The sequence below is a fragment of the Phascolarctos cinereus genome, unplaced genomic scaffold, assembly GCF_003287225.1.
Source record: "Phascolarctos cinereus isolate Bilbo 61053 unplaced genomic scaffold, phaCin_HiC Scaffold_2;HRSCAF=192, whole genome shotgun sequence".
Classification (NCBI taxonomy): Eukaryota; Metazoa; Chordata; class Mammalia; order Diprotodontia; family Phascolarctidae; genus Phascolarctos; species Phascolarctos cinereus.
This window is the reverse complement of record NW_027555625.1, coordinates 140,459,169-140,477,964: the sequence shown is the minus strand read 5'-3', so window position 1 is coordinate 140,477,964 and position 18,796 is coordinate 140,459,169. Positions and strand designations below refer to the sequence as shown.

The 18,796-nt window shown below is 43.1% G+C and overlaps 1 protein-coding gene across 2 annotated transcripts; it reads left to right on the top strand.

The window, feature by feature from the left end:
* The first annotated feature begins 7,600 nt into the window (after window positions 1-7,600).
* DOK2 (docking protein 2) lies at window positions 7,601-15,717 on the top strand. Of its 2 annotated transcripts, none has more exons than XM_020975775.2 (5): window positions 7,601-7,944; window positions 9,010-9,291; window positions 9,617-9,719; window positions 10,983-11,167; window positions 12,055-15,717. In XM_020975775.2, exons 1-5 carry the CDS (start codon window positions 7,882-7,884, stop codon window positions 12,679-12,681), a joined length of 1,260 nt encoding a protein of 419 aa, XP_020831434.1. In that variant the 5' UTR covers window positions 7,601-7,881; the 3' UTR covers window positions 12,682-15,717. The 2 variants fall into 2 exon arrangements, with proteins under 2 accessions (XP_020831434.1, XP_020831435.1); XM_020975776.2 differs by lacking the exon at window positions 7,601-7,944 and adding an exon at window positions 10,576-10,639 and having other exon boundaries at window positions 9,202-9,291.
* Window positions 15,718-18,796: the final 3,079 nt, after the last annotated feature.

Here is an 18,796-nt window from a genome sequence, read left to right as displayed (position 1 = left end):
GTTCATCTGCAAAGAGCTAGGACTTTTAGTTGGACTGCAGACTTACTATGAGTCAACAGTATGCCTTGGCAGCCAGGGCTTCCAGGGATGAGGCCATGATAGTCCTGCTACATGCTGTCTTAGAGCACATCTGGAACAATGAATTCAGTTTCAGGGACCAACATTATAGGAAGTATATTTGATGAGGTCTAGAGGTTAGGGGTCCTGGAATCCCAAAATCACAACATGCGGGTCCTGCCTGAAAGAATTCGACCCAAGCCTTCTTTCAGCCAAAAACAAGGTTTATTGAAGATTTGCCATATTAGCTAGACTCTTAAGGAATCTGAGCATCTATGGGCTGTTGGCTAGATTGTGAAAATCTGCGCATCTTAATGGAGACAAAATGGACCTTATATACAGAAAGACTGTGGGAGGGATCTAGGAGTGGTCAAGTAGTCTATGAGGTAATAGAATTCCAGGGAAATGGAGCCTAGGTAGGACCAAGGGGGGAAGTGGCCTGCGCCATAGGGAGGCAAGACAATGGAGGGCCAGGCTAGGTCCAGGATAACAGAATTGGGGGATTGGGTGTAGCCAAAACAACTGAATCATAGCCTCAGGGGGATGCCAGAGAGCTCCTTGATCAAGTGGGAGAATTCAAGGACAGTTCAAAGGTTTTCTAGGGCCCATAGACAAATGGAGCCCAAATTGGGACAAAGGTCTCACTTTGGGCCCATACCCCATCATATTGATAAACTAGATTGGGTCCCAAGGAGAGCAACCAGGATGATGAATGACATATGAGATTTGGTTGAAGGAACAGTGGGTGTTTAGCCTGGATAAGGGAAGATACAGTGGGAAACAGAGAGCTAAGTCTGTGGAAGCAGGATCTGTCTTGTTCTTTTTGGCTTTAAAGCAGAGATGTCAAAGAGCCGAAGCCCAATGGCCCATAGCAGACCCCAAACACATTAAAATGTAAATGGAAAATATTTAACAAAAAAATAAAAATGCAATAGAACATAGATAATGTAGATAGATAATATTAGGTTAGATAGATGATATTAAAATTAATAGATTAATAAGTGGTTTTCTAAGTCAATATGCCTCCTATTTGAGTTTGACATCACTGACCTAGCTGAAGTATGGGGAAGAGATGGAAGTTAAAAAGCCTGAAATGTAGGTTTTACGTGAGGAAAAAAAAAATTCCCATCAAATTGGTAATCAAATATTTAAATAAGTCCAACTGGAATGACTGCCTTGGGAGGCAGTGAGTTCCCCTCCATTGGCTGTCTTCAAACAAAGACTGGATAGCTCTTTGTCATGCTTACTGTAGTAGGATATTCTTTGTCAGGTATGGCTTGGCCTAGACGGTCCCTGACATCCCTTCCAACTCTTGAAATGCTGTGAAATTCCGTGAATTCTTGTTTCCCTCTCCATATACTGTTTGCCAGGTTATACTGGTTGCTATTTTCCATAGGATCTGTCTCTTGGCTCTAATTTGGGACCTTAAAAATTAGATTTTACTGGAAACTTCTAAAGCTTGGTCTTGGATTGCTACCAGTGATGGAAATGTGGTGGTCAGATGTACCTCTTCTAGTCTTATTGAATAGAAAATTGAGGTTCAGGGAGCTTGGAAATCATCTTTTAGTAAATAGTAGAGGCAAGATAGAGAGTGTGTAGGAGGTCTCCTAGCAAAGGAAGAATTAAGGGAGAACATGTTGGGAAGGAGATTAGCCCACAAAACTGGCTCTGGAATTTTCTTCCTCTACTGTTTCTAGCCAAACCTAGGCACTAAAAATTAACATTTTTAGTCTATAATTTTTCATAGTTTAAAGAACATTTTCTGTGTGGTAGGGTGATGCAAATGTTTTCATCCCTATTTTACTGATGAAGAAACTGAGGCTCAAAAGATGGAATGACTTACCTCCAGTCATATAGCTGTTAAATATAATAGCAGTCACTTTAGCCAAGGTGCTCTGATCCAGTCCAGTGACCTTTTCATGACACTGTCCTGTTTCTCATTGAATTGAAGGATGTCAGAAGACAGCAGAAACAAGTTTACTGAAATCCAGACTTTTCTAAAATTTAGGTTCTGAACACTGGACTCTTAGGAATCAATGTTAGCATTTTCTCCTTCTACTCTGAAACTCAATCAACTTATTTCTCCTCTCTCCCCTCACTTCTGAGCACACCGTTGGGTGCCTAATACATCATTGAATTAAAATTTCAATTATGGGTGTGAGATTTTTAAAATTCAGATCATCTGTCAGTTAATCGAGGAAGTATATTTCTCCTTCACCTCTTTGAGCTTCAGTTTCTTCATATATAAAATGGGATTACTAATAATTTGCTTTCTGTTCTCAAGATGTTACAGTGCACTTTGGGGATACTAGGAGGTACAAAAGTCACCTCTTTCAAGGAGCTTCCCCCAGAAAACACTACCAGTATGCAAAGGCCCCTTCAAAAATATGCTCTTCCAGGAAGACCTGTCCCTAAATTAATAGGTTCCAGCTAGCACAATTTTAAATCCTTTGAATAGAGAGGGCCATCATAAAACAAATGGAAAAATAAGCAAAGTGGGTAGGAAATTAAGACACTAAATTACCATGTGATATTGTATTCACTTGGCAAAGTAGACTGTCTTTGGAATTTTATTATGTTTCATGTACAATATTTTAAAGAAATTCAATATAAGATAAACTATGATGGGGAACAAAACACTTGAGAAACAACAATAAAAAGGAATTTCCTGTAGTGTAGCTGAGAAAATAAGACCAAGTCACAATAGGTAGAAAATAAGAGTGTAAAGAACACGGATGGCAAAATGAATAGAACATTGGCTATGCCATGAGGAACTGAGTTGCCATTTACCTCAGACATTAGCTCTGTGACCCTGGGCAAGTTGCTTAAGCCTTCTGTGCTACAGTTTACTCACCTGTAAAAGAGGGGTAATAATAGCACCTACCTCTCAGAGTTGTTGTGAGAATAAAATAAGATAATATTTATAAAGCACTGTACAGGGCATTCGAAAGGTCTTGGTGGAGTTTTAAGCTGTGTAATCTTTTAAGATATCATAAAAAGATATTTTAAAGATATTTTAAGATATCTTAAAGATTAAAAGATTAAAGATCTAAGATATCTTAAGAGGATTTAATAGCTTAAAACTACATTAAGACTTTTGGAACATTGGGACACCCTGTATAAATACTAGCTATTATTATTATTATTATTATTAATTTTTTAAAATTGTATTTTTCCAATTATATATAAGAACAATTTTTAACACTCTTTTTTCTAAATTTTGATTTCCAAATTCACCCTCCCTCTCCTCTCCCCTCCTTAAGAAGGCAATCAATTTAATATGGATTATACATGCATAGTCATGCAAACCATGTTTCCATATTAGCTATGTTGCAAAAGAAGACAGATTAAAAAAATCAAGGAAAATAAAGTAAAAAAAGTATACTGCAATCTGCATTCAGTCTTCATCAGTTCTTTCTCTCCAGGTGGATAGCATTTTGTCACCTTAACTCCTTCATAAATGTTTTGGACCATTGTATTTCTGAGAGTAGCTAAGTCATTCACAGTTGATCATCATATAATGTTGCTGTTACTGTGTACAATGTTCTCCTGGTTCTGCTCACTTCACTTTGTATCAGTTTGTGGAAGTCTTTCCAGGTTTTCTGAGAGCATCCTGCTTGTCATTTCTTATATACAATCATATTCCATCATGATTATATACTACGACTCGTTCAGTCTTTCCCCAATTGATGAGCATCCCCTCAATTTACAATTCTTTGTCATCACAAAAACACTTGGCTAGCTATTACTATTAAAAGGCTCTATGTGACTTCTGCTGAAAAAAAAAATCTTGGATTTTTCCCTTCCATTTGAATCCAAAGAAATTCCCTTGTGAATACAAGGAGAGGAAGAAGTGAGTCAGGAGAGCTTGAGAGAGGACTCAGAGGGTTGGAGAGACAGAGAAGTGAAAAAGCAAGGAGTGTGGAGTGGGTATGGTGCTCAGTACTATGTGTCACTGTCACTACCCTAACCAGGGCTGAGCTCCCACCATTAGCCCTGGTTGGTTCACTAAGTGGATTCTGTCCTCTAGGCCAGGGTTTCTTAACCTTTTTTTCTTTTTTTCATCGTAGATCCCTTTGGTAATTTGGTGAAGTCTGTGTATTCCTTCTCAGAATTTTGTTTTTAAATGCATAAAATAAAAGGTAGCTAAGTGATGCAGTGGGTAGAGTAGAAAGAGCTGAGTTCAAATGCAGCCTCAGACACCAGGCAAGTGACCCTAGGCAAATCACTTAACCTTTGTGCCTCAATTTCAAAATGATGATGATGATGATGATGATGATGATGATGATAATAATAAACACCTTCCTTCCAGGGTTGTTGTGAAGATCAGACGAGATAACAGCGCTTAGCACAATGCCTGGCACATAGTAGGTGCCTGGCACATTTAATAGACCCTTATTTCCTCCCTAAAAGATAGAATTACAAAAGGAAACCAATCCAGAAATAAAGATGTCATTATTTTTCCAGTCCAAGTTCAGGAACCCCATGAAATCTATCCACCTATCCCCCTGAATGTCTGTGGACTCCAGGTTAAAAACTGCTTCTTGTCTCCTGTCATATATTATGGATGAGGCAATGTATAAAGTATATTGGACTAGGAAAGTAACCTAGAGTCATTTATGTTCTCTGCCGGTGGGTTTCATGATCTGTATGGGGCTAATAATATTACTTCATAAGGTTATTTTGAGGTTGTTACTGTTCAGTCATATCAGACTCTTTGTGTCTCACTTGGGGTTTTCTTGGCAAAGATACTGGAGGGCTTTGCCATTTTCTTCTCCAGCTCATTTTACAGATGAGGAAACTGAGACAAACAGGATTAAGTGACTTGTCCAGGGTCACACAGCTAGGAAGTGTCTGAGGCCAGATTTGTTAGGAAGATGAGTCTTCCTGATTCCCAGCCCAATGCTCTAGGAAAAAGGTTTTAAATATTATATGAATGTATGATTTTATTGAAGTCCCTTTCCCTTAGAGGGTCTCCGGTGCTGGATTCTCTCACTCTTTGGCCTTGGGAGGAGAAATTTTTTTTTCCCATCTGTGGAGAGATAAGATTAGAATGATGACCCTGGAACTCATCCCTAGCAGGAGGTTACTGCGACTCTGAAAGGGGTGATATCCCCTTGATGCAGGGGCATATGACACCTGGACAAGGTCTCCAAAAGCAGCATACGCCTGCCTTTGCGGCACTTCCTGGAAAGGGGTAGGAGGGCAGCTCATTGTCCTCCCAGTGCCCTACATCCCGATGGAAGAATTGTCCGCCTGCCTCTCTAGGTGGGGGGGAGTCTGCAATTCCAAGGTCATTTGGGTTCCAAGTAGCTCCATTTAGGAATATGGTAAGCTCAGACGCCCCCTTGTGGTTCTGAGTGGAATGGTTGTAGCTGACTCTGGGGGAGAGGCAATGACGGGGAGGAAGGGAAATGGGGTGTGTGTGTGTGTGTGTGTGTGTGTGTCCCTCCGTCCATGTGTCCATTTGAGGTGAGTAGCACTTAAGGAAATGTTGGTTTATGTTTTCTTATCAATAAAATGAAGGATTTGAACTAGATCACCTCCAGGATCCTTTCAGTTCCGATGCCTTATGATTCTTATGTACGAGGATTCTTTGAGCTGTCTCAGGGGATAGAGCACACTGCTCCTGGAATCAGGATGACCAGAGTTCAAATCCAGCTTCAGACACTTGCTAGCTCTGTGACCCAGGGCAAGTCACAAACCTCTATCTGCCAGAGTTTCCTCAATTGCAGAAGGATGATAAAAATAGTGCCTACCTTCCAGGGTTGTTGTGAGGACAAAAAAAGATAATATTTGTAAAGCACTTTGCAAACCTTAAAGTGAAGTATAAAGCTGGCTATCATCATTACTACTACTATTGTTATTATTTAGTGACTTTTCTATTCTTGATCTGAGGGCACATGCTAAGGATTGGGAAAGAACTTGAAACTTGTCACGTGAGTTCATTCTCCTTGGGTTATTTAAGAGTTGGGAGTAAGAAGGAGACAAGGAGAAAAAATGGTCTATAACACAGTTGAAGACCAACATTTGATACTCTGACCCACTTCTAGATAATTTACCCACAATAGCGTTGGTGTCTCCTTTAGTCTTAGATCTAGACAGAAAATGCTGCATACCCATGGGTGGAATTGCTTTGGGGTAATAACCTAACTTCACCATCAAACAATCACTAGAGTTTAGTTTTCCTTTGCACAAGTAAATGCCATTTGCAGCAGAGGGTCTGAGACTTTGTCTGCCTCAATGGAGAAAACTGTTCTAGGAAGGCTTGCTGGATTGGCAGTCACAGTACCTAGGCTTGACTCCTAGCTTCATCACTTAATACTTTTGTAACAATACGCAAGTCAGGTAGCCTCTTTATGTCTTACTCTTCTCTCCCATAAAATGGAGGGATGGAATGGGATGATAAAAGGAGACTCTTTTCCTTCTAAAGCCTATGACCTTGCACACCTACTTCCAGAGTAACCTGTAGCTGTTAGCTCTTTCCAATGATTTCCTTATCATATGCCTGTGTAGGTTCTACCCTATATCCCGTAGGGAGCTTGGATTTTCCTAAACTACCTTAAATCTCTGGATAGAATCTGGATTCTGTTCAGGAAGGTGGGGGCTTTTTTTTAAAAAAATAGAACTATAATTTCAACTATCACCTACTTTCTCCTTCCCTTCTTCCCCACCCACATTTTATCTTAATCCTCTACCTCTTTCCCTATGCCTCCAATCCTCCGGGTAGTTTATAGAAGTGATTCTCTCTAACATAGGTATTGCCCTAAGGCAATTTCTACTGGTCAAAGGTAGTACATTTGTGCTAGAAAGGGGTTGAGGTAGGAAGTAAGTCCTTTCTACTGGTGTTCAGTGTGAATATCTCTCTGTAGGGGTGTGTGTATGTGTGTGTGTGACATATTCCCAATAATACACATATATAAATACATAACATATTTTTATATAATCATGTATTATATGTTATATTCACATATATTTTATACATTCATATATTCTTGTCTTGGGTAGTAGAGGTCCAGGAAATAATTTAAGTAACAAAAAAAACCCTTGATAACTGTGTCTCTATGTGGAAAGGTGGTATCTGTGTAGGAGGGCCTACATGTGCATTTGTGGGTAAGTCTGGGTTCAAATCCTGACTGTCCCTTGTGACAAATCAATTCCCATCTTTGAATCTCAGTTTCCTCGTTGATAAATTGAGAAGACTGGATTAAATTCTCTACAAGGCCCCTTCTATGACTCTAGGGCTGTTACTCAACTCTTGACATTACTTCAGGCAACCTATTTCCCATCTCTGGGCTTCAGTTTCCTCTTCTGCAAAATGGCATGAGATATTATTTAAGTTCCCTTCCAGGCCAGCGTTCTATGGTTTTATTTGGTAATGTTTGGGTATGCGTGTTTTTCTAGACTGCTTTCATTGCTGAAGTTGACTTTTGCATCTACTTGTTTCCACAAGTCAGACACTGTATGTCTGTACATCAGCGTGAGAGGGAGTCTGCATCCGTCCCCTGGTTTCTGTGTAGTTTTGAGTCTCTCAGTTTCTGTCCCTGCGTCCCAAACGACGTATGGGCTGGGGCTCAGTACAGCTGAATCTTCTTTCTTGCTCTTTTTCTTTCTAAGCTGAGAATACAGGAAGCTAAAGTGTGAAACCCAAGTCATCGAAAATACCACACGGCCTGTCGTCATCAAGATAGACCAGTGAAGGGCCGGGGACTCCAGGCAGAGAGGAAACAAATTTGAGAGAAAAGGGGGAACCAGAAGGAGAGTCAAGAAAGGATTGTAATAAAAAAATTAAGCAGCAGGCAGGGACATCGAGATGGTCGAGAGATGAGTGAGGTGATAGTAAAGCAAGGCTTCCTGTACTTTCAGCAGCAGCAGACTTTTGGGAAGGTAAGAAGGAGCCTGGGAGTGGTCTGGGCTGTGGGCCGCTACAGAGGAGCCTTCCTGGGAGCTTCAGACCTCATGTGGATGTCCTAAGGATCCTGAATACTATCCCCAGGACTCTCTGCAGACAGATCCTAGCTTCCTGAATGAAGCTTCTAGGGAGTTGGTCACCTTTTCCCAAGTCCTCTGTCCCAATTTGTTCTCTTTGTTGTGATGTAAGAACACCTACTGCCCTAGGGGAAAGAAAGGGGCAAATCCAGGTGTCCATTGTTCTCTTTGTAATACCTTCCATTGCTGGAGGGTGGGAGAAACAGCAGCCGGAGGGTGATTGGGCACGGGGGTGGCTTCTCTCCCAGCAACCCAGATAGCCTTGCTTGGGGACCATTTGGGTTTTTTTGTGCTTCATAGTCTCATATTCCTTGGAGAGAAATTTTTATCCTGACCCTTATATTGATGTCCAGAAGCTTCTTTTTCAGTGATTATTAGGGAAAAGAAAGCAGAAAACAGCCCAAGGAGAGTTGAGGGAAGTTCCTTAAACCTGGATCCTTTTGTGAAAACCTACCCAGGACCAGAGGGCTCAACTCTAGGCTCTCCCCCTGTTTTCCTGATTCCTTCATTGGAGTTTGGGATCTGAGCGGTTCTGTAGATTGATCTGATTTTTTGCCTTGGTTCTGGTATCTCTCTGTCTCTGAGCCATGATCTATTTGGGTGGATTTTCTTTCAATTTGTGTCTGAATATTTTTCTATTTGACTGCCTTCCTCAATTTTGGGCAATCTTTCTCAAGCCAGCTTAGCCTGTCCCAGCTGGTCTTGGTTTCAATAAGCTAATCTTTATGAGTGTCTAATTCTCACATTCGCTGTTATTCTATCTCTTTAATTGGCAGTGGAGACAGTGGCTACTGTGGGGTTCTTACTACCCCTGCCTCTTTCTGAAAACTGCCCTTTGCTCTTTCTTAGTCGCAGTGTTACCATCTCTGACCTGCTTCCATGGTTCTGTTTTCCCATGAGTCAGTAGCTGTCTCTCCGGGTGTCCTACATCACCTCTCTATCTTTGTCTCACCCTGACCTCAGAAGTGGCGGCGGTTCTGGGCCGTGCTGTATGGGGAGTCCAGCTGTTCCTTGGCCCGGCTGGAACTTCAGGAGGGCCCTGAGAAACCCCGCCGGGGGGAGGCTGCTCGTCGAGTCATCCGACTTAGTGACTGTTTGCGGGCAGCTGAGGCTGGAGGGGAGACTGGCAGCCCTAAGGATACCAGTCCCTTCCTGTTGGAGACCACTGAGCGTTTATGCCTTCTAGCTGCCCCCACCCTGGAGCGCAGTGAGTGGCTCCAAGCCATTTGTCACCTGGCTTTTCCGGTGAGGAGACAAGAGGTTGGATCCTGAGTGGGTTGGGGTAGGGGCTATAGGAGGGGGATTGCTAGAGACTTCCTGTTGGGAATGTCCCACCAAAGGACATTGGGGTTGAAAAGACAGGACTAGGGTGTCCTGGGAGGTAGCAGATTACATTATTCTAAGAGATTAGAGGGATGGCTAGTTATAGAGAAGGGCAGATTTGGGTGTGGAAAAATGGGCTTTCCAAGTGGTCTCTGGACACAGATAGGGGACCTTGGGATTATTTTGGGGATTGGGACTAGGGTGAAGTGGCTCTTGGTGGACTTTTGCCCCTTTTCTGCAATTGCAGAGAATAGAGCGGAGGGAGCCAGTAGGGCAGGAAGACTCGACTGCAAAGCATCATGAATTGCCATGCATGGAAGAAAATGTCCTGTATAGCAGTGCACCCTCAGGTGAGAGGGAGCTGACCAGATTCCCCCCCACACCCCCGAATTAGTTCTGACTGCTAGAATGCTCTCTGACTGTGAGTGCTGCAAGGGTCAAACGATTGGGGGGAAGGGAGTGGCAGGGCCCCATCCATGGCCCACTTGTTTCCTGCCTTGTGGTTTGGGCTTGGCCCTTTGCTTGGCCTCTCTCTCACCCCCCCCCCCACTTATCTTTAGCTTACCATCACATCCGGGTGTGCTCCAGAGAAGGGGTGGGGGTGGGGACCAGAGACATGGACAGCAAGATCAGTCTGAGGTACAGTCCCCTTCACCTTGACCCAGTCCCTTCCCACTTGGTTTCGATAATTTTAGAGTGGTCAGAATACCAAGATGCCCAAGTGAGGGTGGCAGGGTCATTCTGAAACCTTCATTTTCCTGATTTGTTTTTTTCCTGGATTGTTTGTACTCCAAAAATATCTGATGGTAGGCCAAATCCTCTTTCTTCTCTCCTTTTCCCCAGTCCATACACCTTTTCTCATCCAGTAAATGAGGGCAGTTGGAAGTAAAGAGGTCAAAGTGAAGACCCCTCCCCCACCTTCCCCATTTCAATCTTTCCCCAGGTAGGCACCAGTATCTATGATGAGTAGAAGCTAGGACAAAGGTTTCACTTGCAGCTGGGCCCCATGGATGGGAGTTGGAAGACTTGAAACCACTGGGGGTTCTGGCAGTGGCAGCAGCTGCAGGAAGGATGTGGGCTTGAAGCTTGGAGTGGATGTGGCTGGGGCTTGATGCCTGCTAGGGTGAATGTGTCAGGTTGAAAAGACGGACTCTTTTCTGGAAGATCTGGGGAGTGTGGAATCATTCAGAGAGATTCTTCTTTCAGGATAATTGGGGAAATAATGTTGCTCTATGGACCTTCTGTACCACTCAGAGCCAAGATGACTACGGTCAGTTTATTCCAAATAGCCTCTTTTTTCATAAAATTTTAAAATATCTTTTGTTTTTACATCACTTTTGTCTTTAGAAAATTTTATTGCTGTCTTCTGTTTTTATTTCATCTGTATTTCTCAATATATATCTCCCCTTCCTAGGGAGTCATCCCTTATAACAAAAAACAAAAGAAGAGGAAAAACAAATAAAAAAAGTGATTCAGCAAAACTAACACATCCACCGAATTTGATTTTACATGGTCCCCCCTTCCTCTGCACCTCTGTCATATCTCTTTTCTGGGGCTAAGCATGGTTAGTGTAACTTTGCAGCATCCCACAACTACCTCTTTCCCCTCTGTAGTGACCCCGAAGAAGGATTTTGTCGTGACTGTAAGACCTACAGAAGCAAGTGAGCGGTGCCGGCTTCAGGGGTCTTATAAACTTCGGGCAGGAGAGAGTGCCCTAGAGCTTCGGAGTGGCCCTGAACCAGGCACTGTGCTGTATACTTGGCCCTATAGATTCCTTCGACGATTTGGGAGGGATAAGGTAATAGAAGTCTCTCTCTGTGTGTGTGTGTGTGTGTGTGTGTTAGTGAAGGGAGATGGGACATGATGAAAAAGTTTTGGGGAAGAAGGAGGTGAGGTAGGAGAAGACAGGTGATTGAGGGTTAGAGAAAATATAAGGAATAGGAGGATTAGAGAAATGGGAAGGATGGGCAAGGATGTGAGGGAAATAAAAATGTGATGGAGCAGGAAAAAACAGGTGGAGGAATAAGAAGCAGGAAATGAGGTAGTAGAGTGAGAAGAATAGAATGAATAAGAGAGTAGGAGTGTGAAAGTAAAGTGGCAGATATAGGGGAAAGGAACTAGGAAAGGAGGATGAGGAATAGAAAATGACAGGAAGGAGAGGTAGAAAGTTAGGACTGATAGAGAAGATAAAAGGAGAGAGAATTGGGAAGAAGAAAGTCTTTGGCTGTTAGAGAAGAATGAGTGTTCAGAGAAGAGGGAATAAATGCTAGGGGCATGGGCAGAGCTGTAACTGGTAATTTTTGTTCGGGGCAACAACTACAAAACACTTGGGGCAAGCAGCATCCTAAGTTAAGGATGGGACCAGGACACTGCTGACCCTTGTGTGAAGCCATTCGAGGCAAGGTTGCAAAGTAGGTGAGGGCAGGAGCTCATCCTGCTCCATCTGGCAGCCTTCTCTTTTAATGAGCTATTTTATTCTTGCTAACCATGTCCTAAACTCTGTTATTTCTATACCTCTCTAAATTTTTACTCCCAAGCTGGGAAAAAAATGCCTTGTCTGATTTACCCCAGTTACTGCTCTGGGCATGCAAAACAAAAGGAGAAGAAATCTTATAGAGAGATGGGAAAAGGTGGATTGGGGAGGCAGGCCAGTAACAATCCTCTTGCTCCCACCTCAACATCTAGGTCACGTTTTCCTTTGAGGCAGGCCGGCGCTGTGTCTCAGGAGAAGGGAACTTCGAGTTTGAAACCCGCAAAGGCAATGAAATCTTTCTGGCTCTGGAGGATGCTATTTCTGCCCAGAAGAACTCTGCCTCTTTTGGAACCTCTTCTCAACCAACTGTAGTAACATCATCCTTACCACTACTTGAAAGCCCATATTCCCATCCTCATGACTCCCTCCCCCCACCAACCCCCACCATGCCTCCTTTTTCCTGTTATCCCAGAGCCCCAGAGGGTGAGTATGCTGTACCCTTTGATTCAGTGGCTAGGTCCCTGTTGGGGAATAGCCCCAGAGAAGCACTGCCCACCCCTCCCCATCCCTCAGCGGACCCACTCTATGATTGCATTGAGGAGCGGTTGTCACATCACCCGGATCACATCTATGATGAACCGGAGGGAGTGGCTGCTTTATCCCTGTATGACAGCCCCCAGGAACCCCAGGGGGAGGCCTGGAGGACACAGGCCACAGCTGATGATGGTCCCACTCGACCCTATCAAGGTGGACTGGGTGACTTCTTGGGGGCTGCCCTGCATGGCTGGTCTGAGGGAGCTGAGTATGACAATGTAGTCCTCAAAAGGAGCCCAAAGTGATGGCAAAGATGGAGAATTCAATGAGTCCAGCCCTCAGGGTGGTCATCGGCATTGATTATGGTACCAGCAGTAACCCTGAGGGGTAGGAAAGGGGGAGGAAGGGGTTGAATCAGCTCTTTCTCTCCCAGTCTTCTCTTATGGCTCCTTGCCATACAAAGACCCTCCTCCCATCCTAGGAGAAGAGAAAATTCCTCTTTAGGCTCTTTCCACCCAGTGTTTGCAGGATGAGTCAATATCCTGAAGCAAGAAGGGGACCATGGAAAGAGCCACACCCAGTCACCCTCTTCCTCCTCTTTCTCTTTCCTCCCCTCTCAGAACTGTTACCCTAAAGCAGAACTCTTTCTCTTAGTTTGTACTAAGGGGAACCCCCTGCACTGTAGGAGTCTCACAGGCAACCCCTCTCTTGGTACTGAGGAAGACGGCTACAGTTTTCTGTGATTCTTGGACATTTCTCTGGTATTAAAACCCACCTCTGAAATGTCTATGTGTGGCATGAGTACTGTGGGGAAGGTAAGGGGTGTGGTTCTGTCAAGGGTGGTATTTTCTGCTGAGAGCTCTCTCTCCCACCAGGGTTCTCCTTAGGATAGGAAGCATGATTAGTGCTCTAATGACCTTGGCATCAGAGCACCTGGGTTCAAATTCTATCTCTGATGCTTCCTACTCTCTGTGTGACCTTGGTCAAGTCATTTCACCTTCTTGGGCCTCAGTTTCCTCAAATGTAAAATAAACTGGTTAGATTAAATGTCCCTTCCGGCTCTAGATCTATGATCATATGATTCCTTAAGTCTTCTGTGAATGACTCAGTATCCTTCCAAAGTGCCCAGTGTTCTGGAAGGCCACAGAATTGAAATAATAGGAAAGGGTTTAAGTGTTCCTGTCTCTCTACAGACATCAGAGTTAGTCCTAGGCAAAATACTGTGTAACGCAGAGTTTTTTAGCCCTATTTATGTCATGGACCCTTTTGGCAGTCTGGTGAAGCCTATGAACTTTTTCTCAGAATCATATTTTTAAATAATTAAAGGAAATGTTAAATTTCAATTAGAAGTTAGTGAAAATGAAGTATTTTTCCTTCTTATCCAAGTTCGTCCCCCCCCCCCAAAATTGATCTAGAATCTATAGATGCCAAATTAAGAATCTATGGTGCGGTAGAAAGAACACTGGGCTGACACTTAGGAGACCTGGGTTCTTGTTCTGTATCTGCTGCTGCCTCAAAGTATGAACTCTAATAAGCCTCTTTCCCTCTCTGGGTCTCAGTTTCCTCATCTGTTAAAAATAGGGATGTTGGATAATATGATCTCTAAGATTTCCAACTCTAACATATTGTGATTTTAATCTTGTGAAAAGATTTAAGTCATTAAGTTCTTTTTTCCCTGAGGGACAGTAGCATTTTAATCCTCATCTCTAACAGTGGAGTGAATTGCTGTTAAAGGAATTTCAGATATTAGCTCAACAGGTAAGGATAGTGGCTTTCTCCAAACCCCTGAAACATACTGGTAGGCAACTGTTAATTTTGCCCATGCATAAGCCAATCCTGGCTGACACTCTCCAGGTCTAGTTTGGTATGTTCCCTTTTCTGCTTACACACCTGCCACTTTAGTGTAGACTCTCATCACTTCTCCTTTAGATGATCACAACAGGCTTCTAATTGGTCTCCCTGAAGTCTTTCCCTACTCCAATCTATCTTCCACCCAGCTGCCAAAGTGATTTCCTTAAAGTACAAGTCAGACCATGCCACCTTCCCCTCCAATTCAATAAACCCCAGGGTTCTGTATTACTTCTAGAAGACAATATATCCTTCTGCCACTGAAAGCTCTTCACAACCTGGTCTCTTTCTATCTTTCTGTTTTTATACACATTACTTCCCTCCATGCACTCTCTGGTCTAACCGTACTGGTCTACTTGCTGTTCCTCACACAAAATACTCCACTTCCCATGCCTTTCTCTGGCTGTCTCTGCCCACACCTCCCCGCTCCCCCCATCCCCAGAATATTCTCTCTTTTCATCTTTAGCTGCTTCAAGATTGTCCTCAAGAAATAGCTCCTGCCAAAAGCTTTCCCAGTCTCCCCACTGACAGTTCCCTCCCCTCAAAGGTTATCTCTTAGGTACCCGGTATGTGTCTGTTTATGTACATATGTTATCTTTCCCGTTAGAATCTAGGTTTCTTGAGGGCAGGGACTATTTTTATTTTTTTCTTTGTATCTCTAGTGTTTGGCACAGTATCTGTTACCTAGTAAGCTCTTAATGAATACTTGATTGATAGGAAGCAGGTGGGTTTGTGCTTTGCCTTCTCCCTTTGTCTCAAGTCTGGAGCCCTTTCTCTTTTTTCTGGGTTCTTCCTTCTGGATTTAAGTTCAAGATGTCATCCTAGGAATTTCCACAGGACACTAGTCCAGGTGGTAGTCCCGCTGATGTCCAGAAGGGGCCAGTGTTGGATCGTGGTAGAAGCTGCTGGGGGGCTCAACAGCTGCTTGGGGATTTGGTCCAGAAAAACAACAACCGGTCATCACAACTTCGTGAACATGCATTCAGGAGCCAGCTTCTGCAGATCCATAAAATCAGATCTAAAAGCCTGGGGATTCTGCCTCTGAGCTGCTGCCTCGCCTTTTTTACCTCATCACCTACCCCTAAGCCGAGCACGATAGATCCAGGACTCCTGGGGTGTGTGTGTGTGTGTGTGTGTGTGTGTGAACTTAATTTATGAGTTCCTCCTCTCTCTGTGTCTTTGTTTTCCTTTCCTTTCTGTTTCAAATAGAGGGGACAGGAGATGTCAGGAGGAGAAGTAGGTGCAAAGAGGTAGAGGGTAGTAGAGTGGGGAAACTGGGAGAATCAGTAGAATAATGGGACATCATTATTATGGAATGCTTGCACCATGCTCTCCTGTCCTAGTTCAGCGCTTTTGTCTTGGGTCCTAACCTTGTATTGTGGTGCAGTATCCCAAGCCTGAACCCTGATGCTCTGTTCTCTTATATTGTATCCTGGTCAACTGGCACGATGAATAAAGCAAGAGACCTTGGAGTCCAGGGCCTCGAGTTCAAATCCTGTCTCCTGACTTTTACTAGCTGTGTGACCCTGGATGAGTGCCTTAACCTCTGTCTGCCTCAGTTTCCTCATCTGTGAAATGGGGATAATAATAGCACCTACTCCTCCAGGGTTGTTGCCAGGGTAAAATAAGGTGACACTTACAAAGTGTTCTGCAAACTTTAAAACACTATATGAATACTATTATATTCCAGTGCTCTGTCTTGGGAGTTTACTTTTATTTGGAGTCTGCTGCTGTATTCTTCTACTGCTTTGTGGTGTTTTACCTTGGTGCTGTTTCCTGGTGTTGTGTCTCAGTGCTGTGCCCTGGCTTCATGTCTTGGCTCTGTATCCTGTTGCTGTGTTTCAGTGGTGCCTCCTGGCACTGTGTCCCATTGCTGAAACTTGGCACCTCGTCCTAAGGCTGAGTCCCAGGGCTGTCATATTGGATCCTGGTGCTGAACCTTGGTGTTGTGTCCCCGTGTTGTTATATCGTAGGTGTAGAACTAGAAGGGATCTTTGAGGTCACCTTGTTCAACCTCATGTTATAGTCGAAGGCTCTGAGGTCCAGAGATTATGAGTGATTTTCCCAGGGTCATACAGATAGTAAGGGGACAGAGTTAGGTGGCTTAGTGGATAGAGTGACAGACCTGGAGTCAGGAAAAGCCGAGTTCAAATCTGGCCTCAAACACTTACTAGCTGTGTGACCCTGGGCAAGTCACTTAACCCTGTTTGCCTCAGTTTCCTCATCTGCAAAGTGATCTGGACAAGGAAATGGCAAATCATTCTAGTATCTCTGCCAAGAAAACCCCAAATGGGGTCATAGAGAGTTGGACACACCTGAACAACAACCTCTTAATTCCAAATCCAGATCTCTTTTCTTTATATCACGTAGCCTTCCATGTTCTAGTGTTATACCTCAGCAGTATATTCTGGGGCTATGCCTCAGTGCTATGCTCTTGTGTTTGCAGCTCCTGGAGCCCTCTTGACGCTCATGGAGCTCCTTAACACTATATCAATTTCAAGATTTTTTGTAGGTATAGGTCAACATCCACTCAGCATCACAGCTCATGAGCCTCCACCGAAGTGTATATCTTCAGCAAACCAATCAGAAAGAACATATTAGCTCAAAACAAAAGATATTTAATTAAATAACTTAGTTGATTAAATAACAAGAAAAGATACCCTCTTCCCTATGCACACAGGAATACACTCTCCAAAAGATTATTGTAATGCTAGTGGGAGGAGTACATACATGCAGAGAAGCGTACGGTCCAAGTACAGGGGTGAAGGAGTATGCATGCAGGGACCACATGAGGCCAGGGAATGCACATGAAGGGACACATTCATATCACTTGTGAATGGGGAGATATCTGAAAGGGCGTATATGCAGGAAATGTGTACAGCATGGGCATAGGCATAGAGGTATACACACAGAGAGATATATGTGACCAAGGCACAAATGTGGTTCACACCTCCATTGATAAAGAGTTAATGATCTGTTCTATGGGTGTTATCATGTTACTCTCTGCTAGACACTGTGTTTCCTCTTCCTGATGGATGTTGTGTTATCTCTTGGGCTTTTGCTCTTGTCTCTAGTGTTCACTGAGTTGCTGTCTTTTGCCATCTTTTGATTTTTGTCCATTGCAGGCCATTTGTAGCTCTCTGCTACCATCTGAGTGATCTCTGTCTTTCTCTGTCTCTCTCTGTGTTTTCTCCCTCATTAGAAAGTAAGCTTCTTGAATGACTGTTTTTTGCTTTTTTCTTTGTTTCTCCAGTCCTTATCACAGTGTAGGAAATATAGTAAGCACTTAATAAATAATAGTTGTTTCATTGATTGCTTGATCTCAGAGTGAAATGGGCTGAGGGTGGCAGAGTGGGAGAATGATGTAGAATAGTAAGCCTTTCCTTGGGCAGGAAGTATTAAAGTTCTTTTATTCTGTATAGCCCAAGGTCATAACAGTGGTTACTCGGACAGGCAGTCAGCACAATCCAACAGATAGATTCAATTCAAGAACTTTAAACTTAAGTCTTTCGACTATTTCTCCGCTACTTTCATCAAAGGTCCCTGGTCCCAGTCCATTAACTGACATATGTTTAGAGAATTCCTTTTAATTCCTGGCAAATCCCAATTATTAGTATCCCTTCAACTCATTTTAGGGGCCCTACCCAACAAAATCAATTTTAAAAAAGTCAACTCTAGAGGTGCGAAGTTGGCATCAAGATGCTCTCCACAGCCAACCACCATCCTTCCGGTTGAAAAAGAATTGAACCTGGGGCACAGAGCAAAAGTATTAAGTGAAGCTTTGGGTGTTTTGTTCTAATTCATGCCTTTATTATGGATACCTGCCAGCAACAATGTCTCTGATCTTTGTTTGGCATGCCTGCCAGTGAACTCACTGCCTGCTCAGTGGTCACTCTACATGTTGTATCATGATGCTTTACTTTGGTGTCGTGCCCTGGTGCCATGTCCTATCAATATGTTCTGGCTCTGCCCACAGTTCCCTAGAATCACTCTTTAAGAAAACTTGGCACAATGTTTGGGTCATTGAAGAATAGATACAGGACTGCAAATTAGCTACAAACAACCTAAAAGGTATCAAGATAAGCTTCTGTATCTTACATGATTTTGTATGTCTCACATACAAATACCCTGTAAAGTAGAATATATTTTTAGTGATTAAATGAATAAACATAAGAATAAGCTAACCAATTAAATTCAGCAGACTTTTACTCAGTACCTGTGATGGTCAGGGCACCATGCTAAATGCTGTGTATGAAAGAATTAAAAACAAAACATTTCATTTTGTTTTTATGTCACCTTTCTTTCCAAATATACTCCTTCCCTCCCCCACCCCGAACCATCCTTTGTAACAAAGAATAACAAAAGAGATTTTAAACATTTTTATCAAGACTAATGAACACATCAACTGAGTCAACTAGTATATACACTGTTCCACACACGTAGCCCTCCACCTCTACAAAGAAGAGATGAGAAGTGCATTTTCTCATCTGTTCTTCAGGGCCAAGCTTGGTTGTTATAATCATACTGCATTGCTTCTTTTTTTATGTTCTCTATTTACATTGTTGTAGGTAT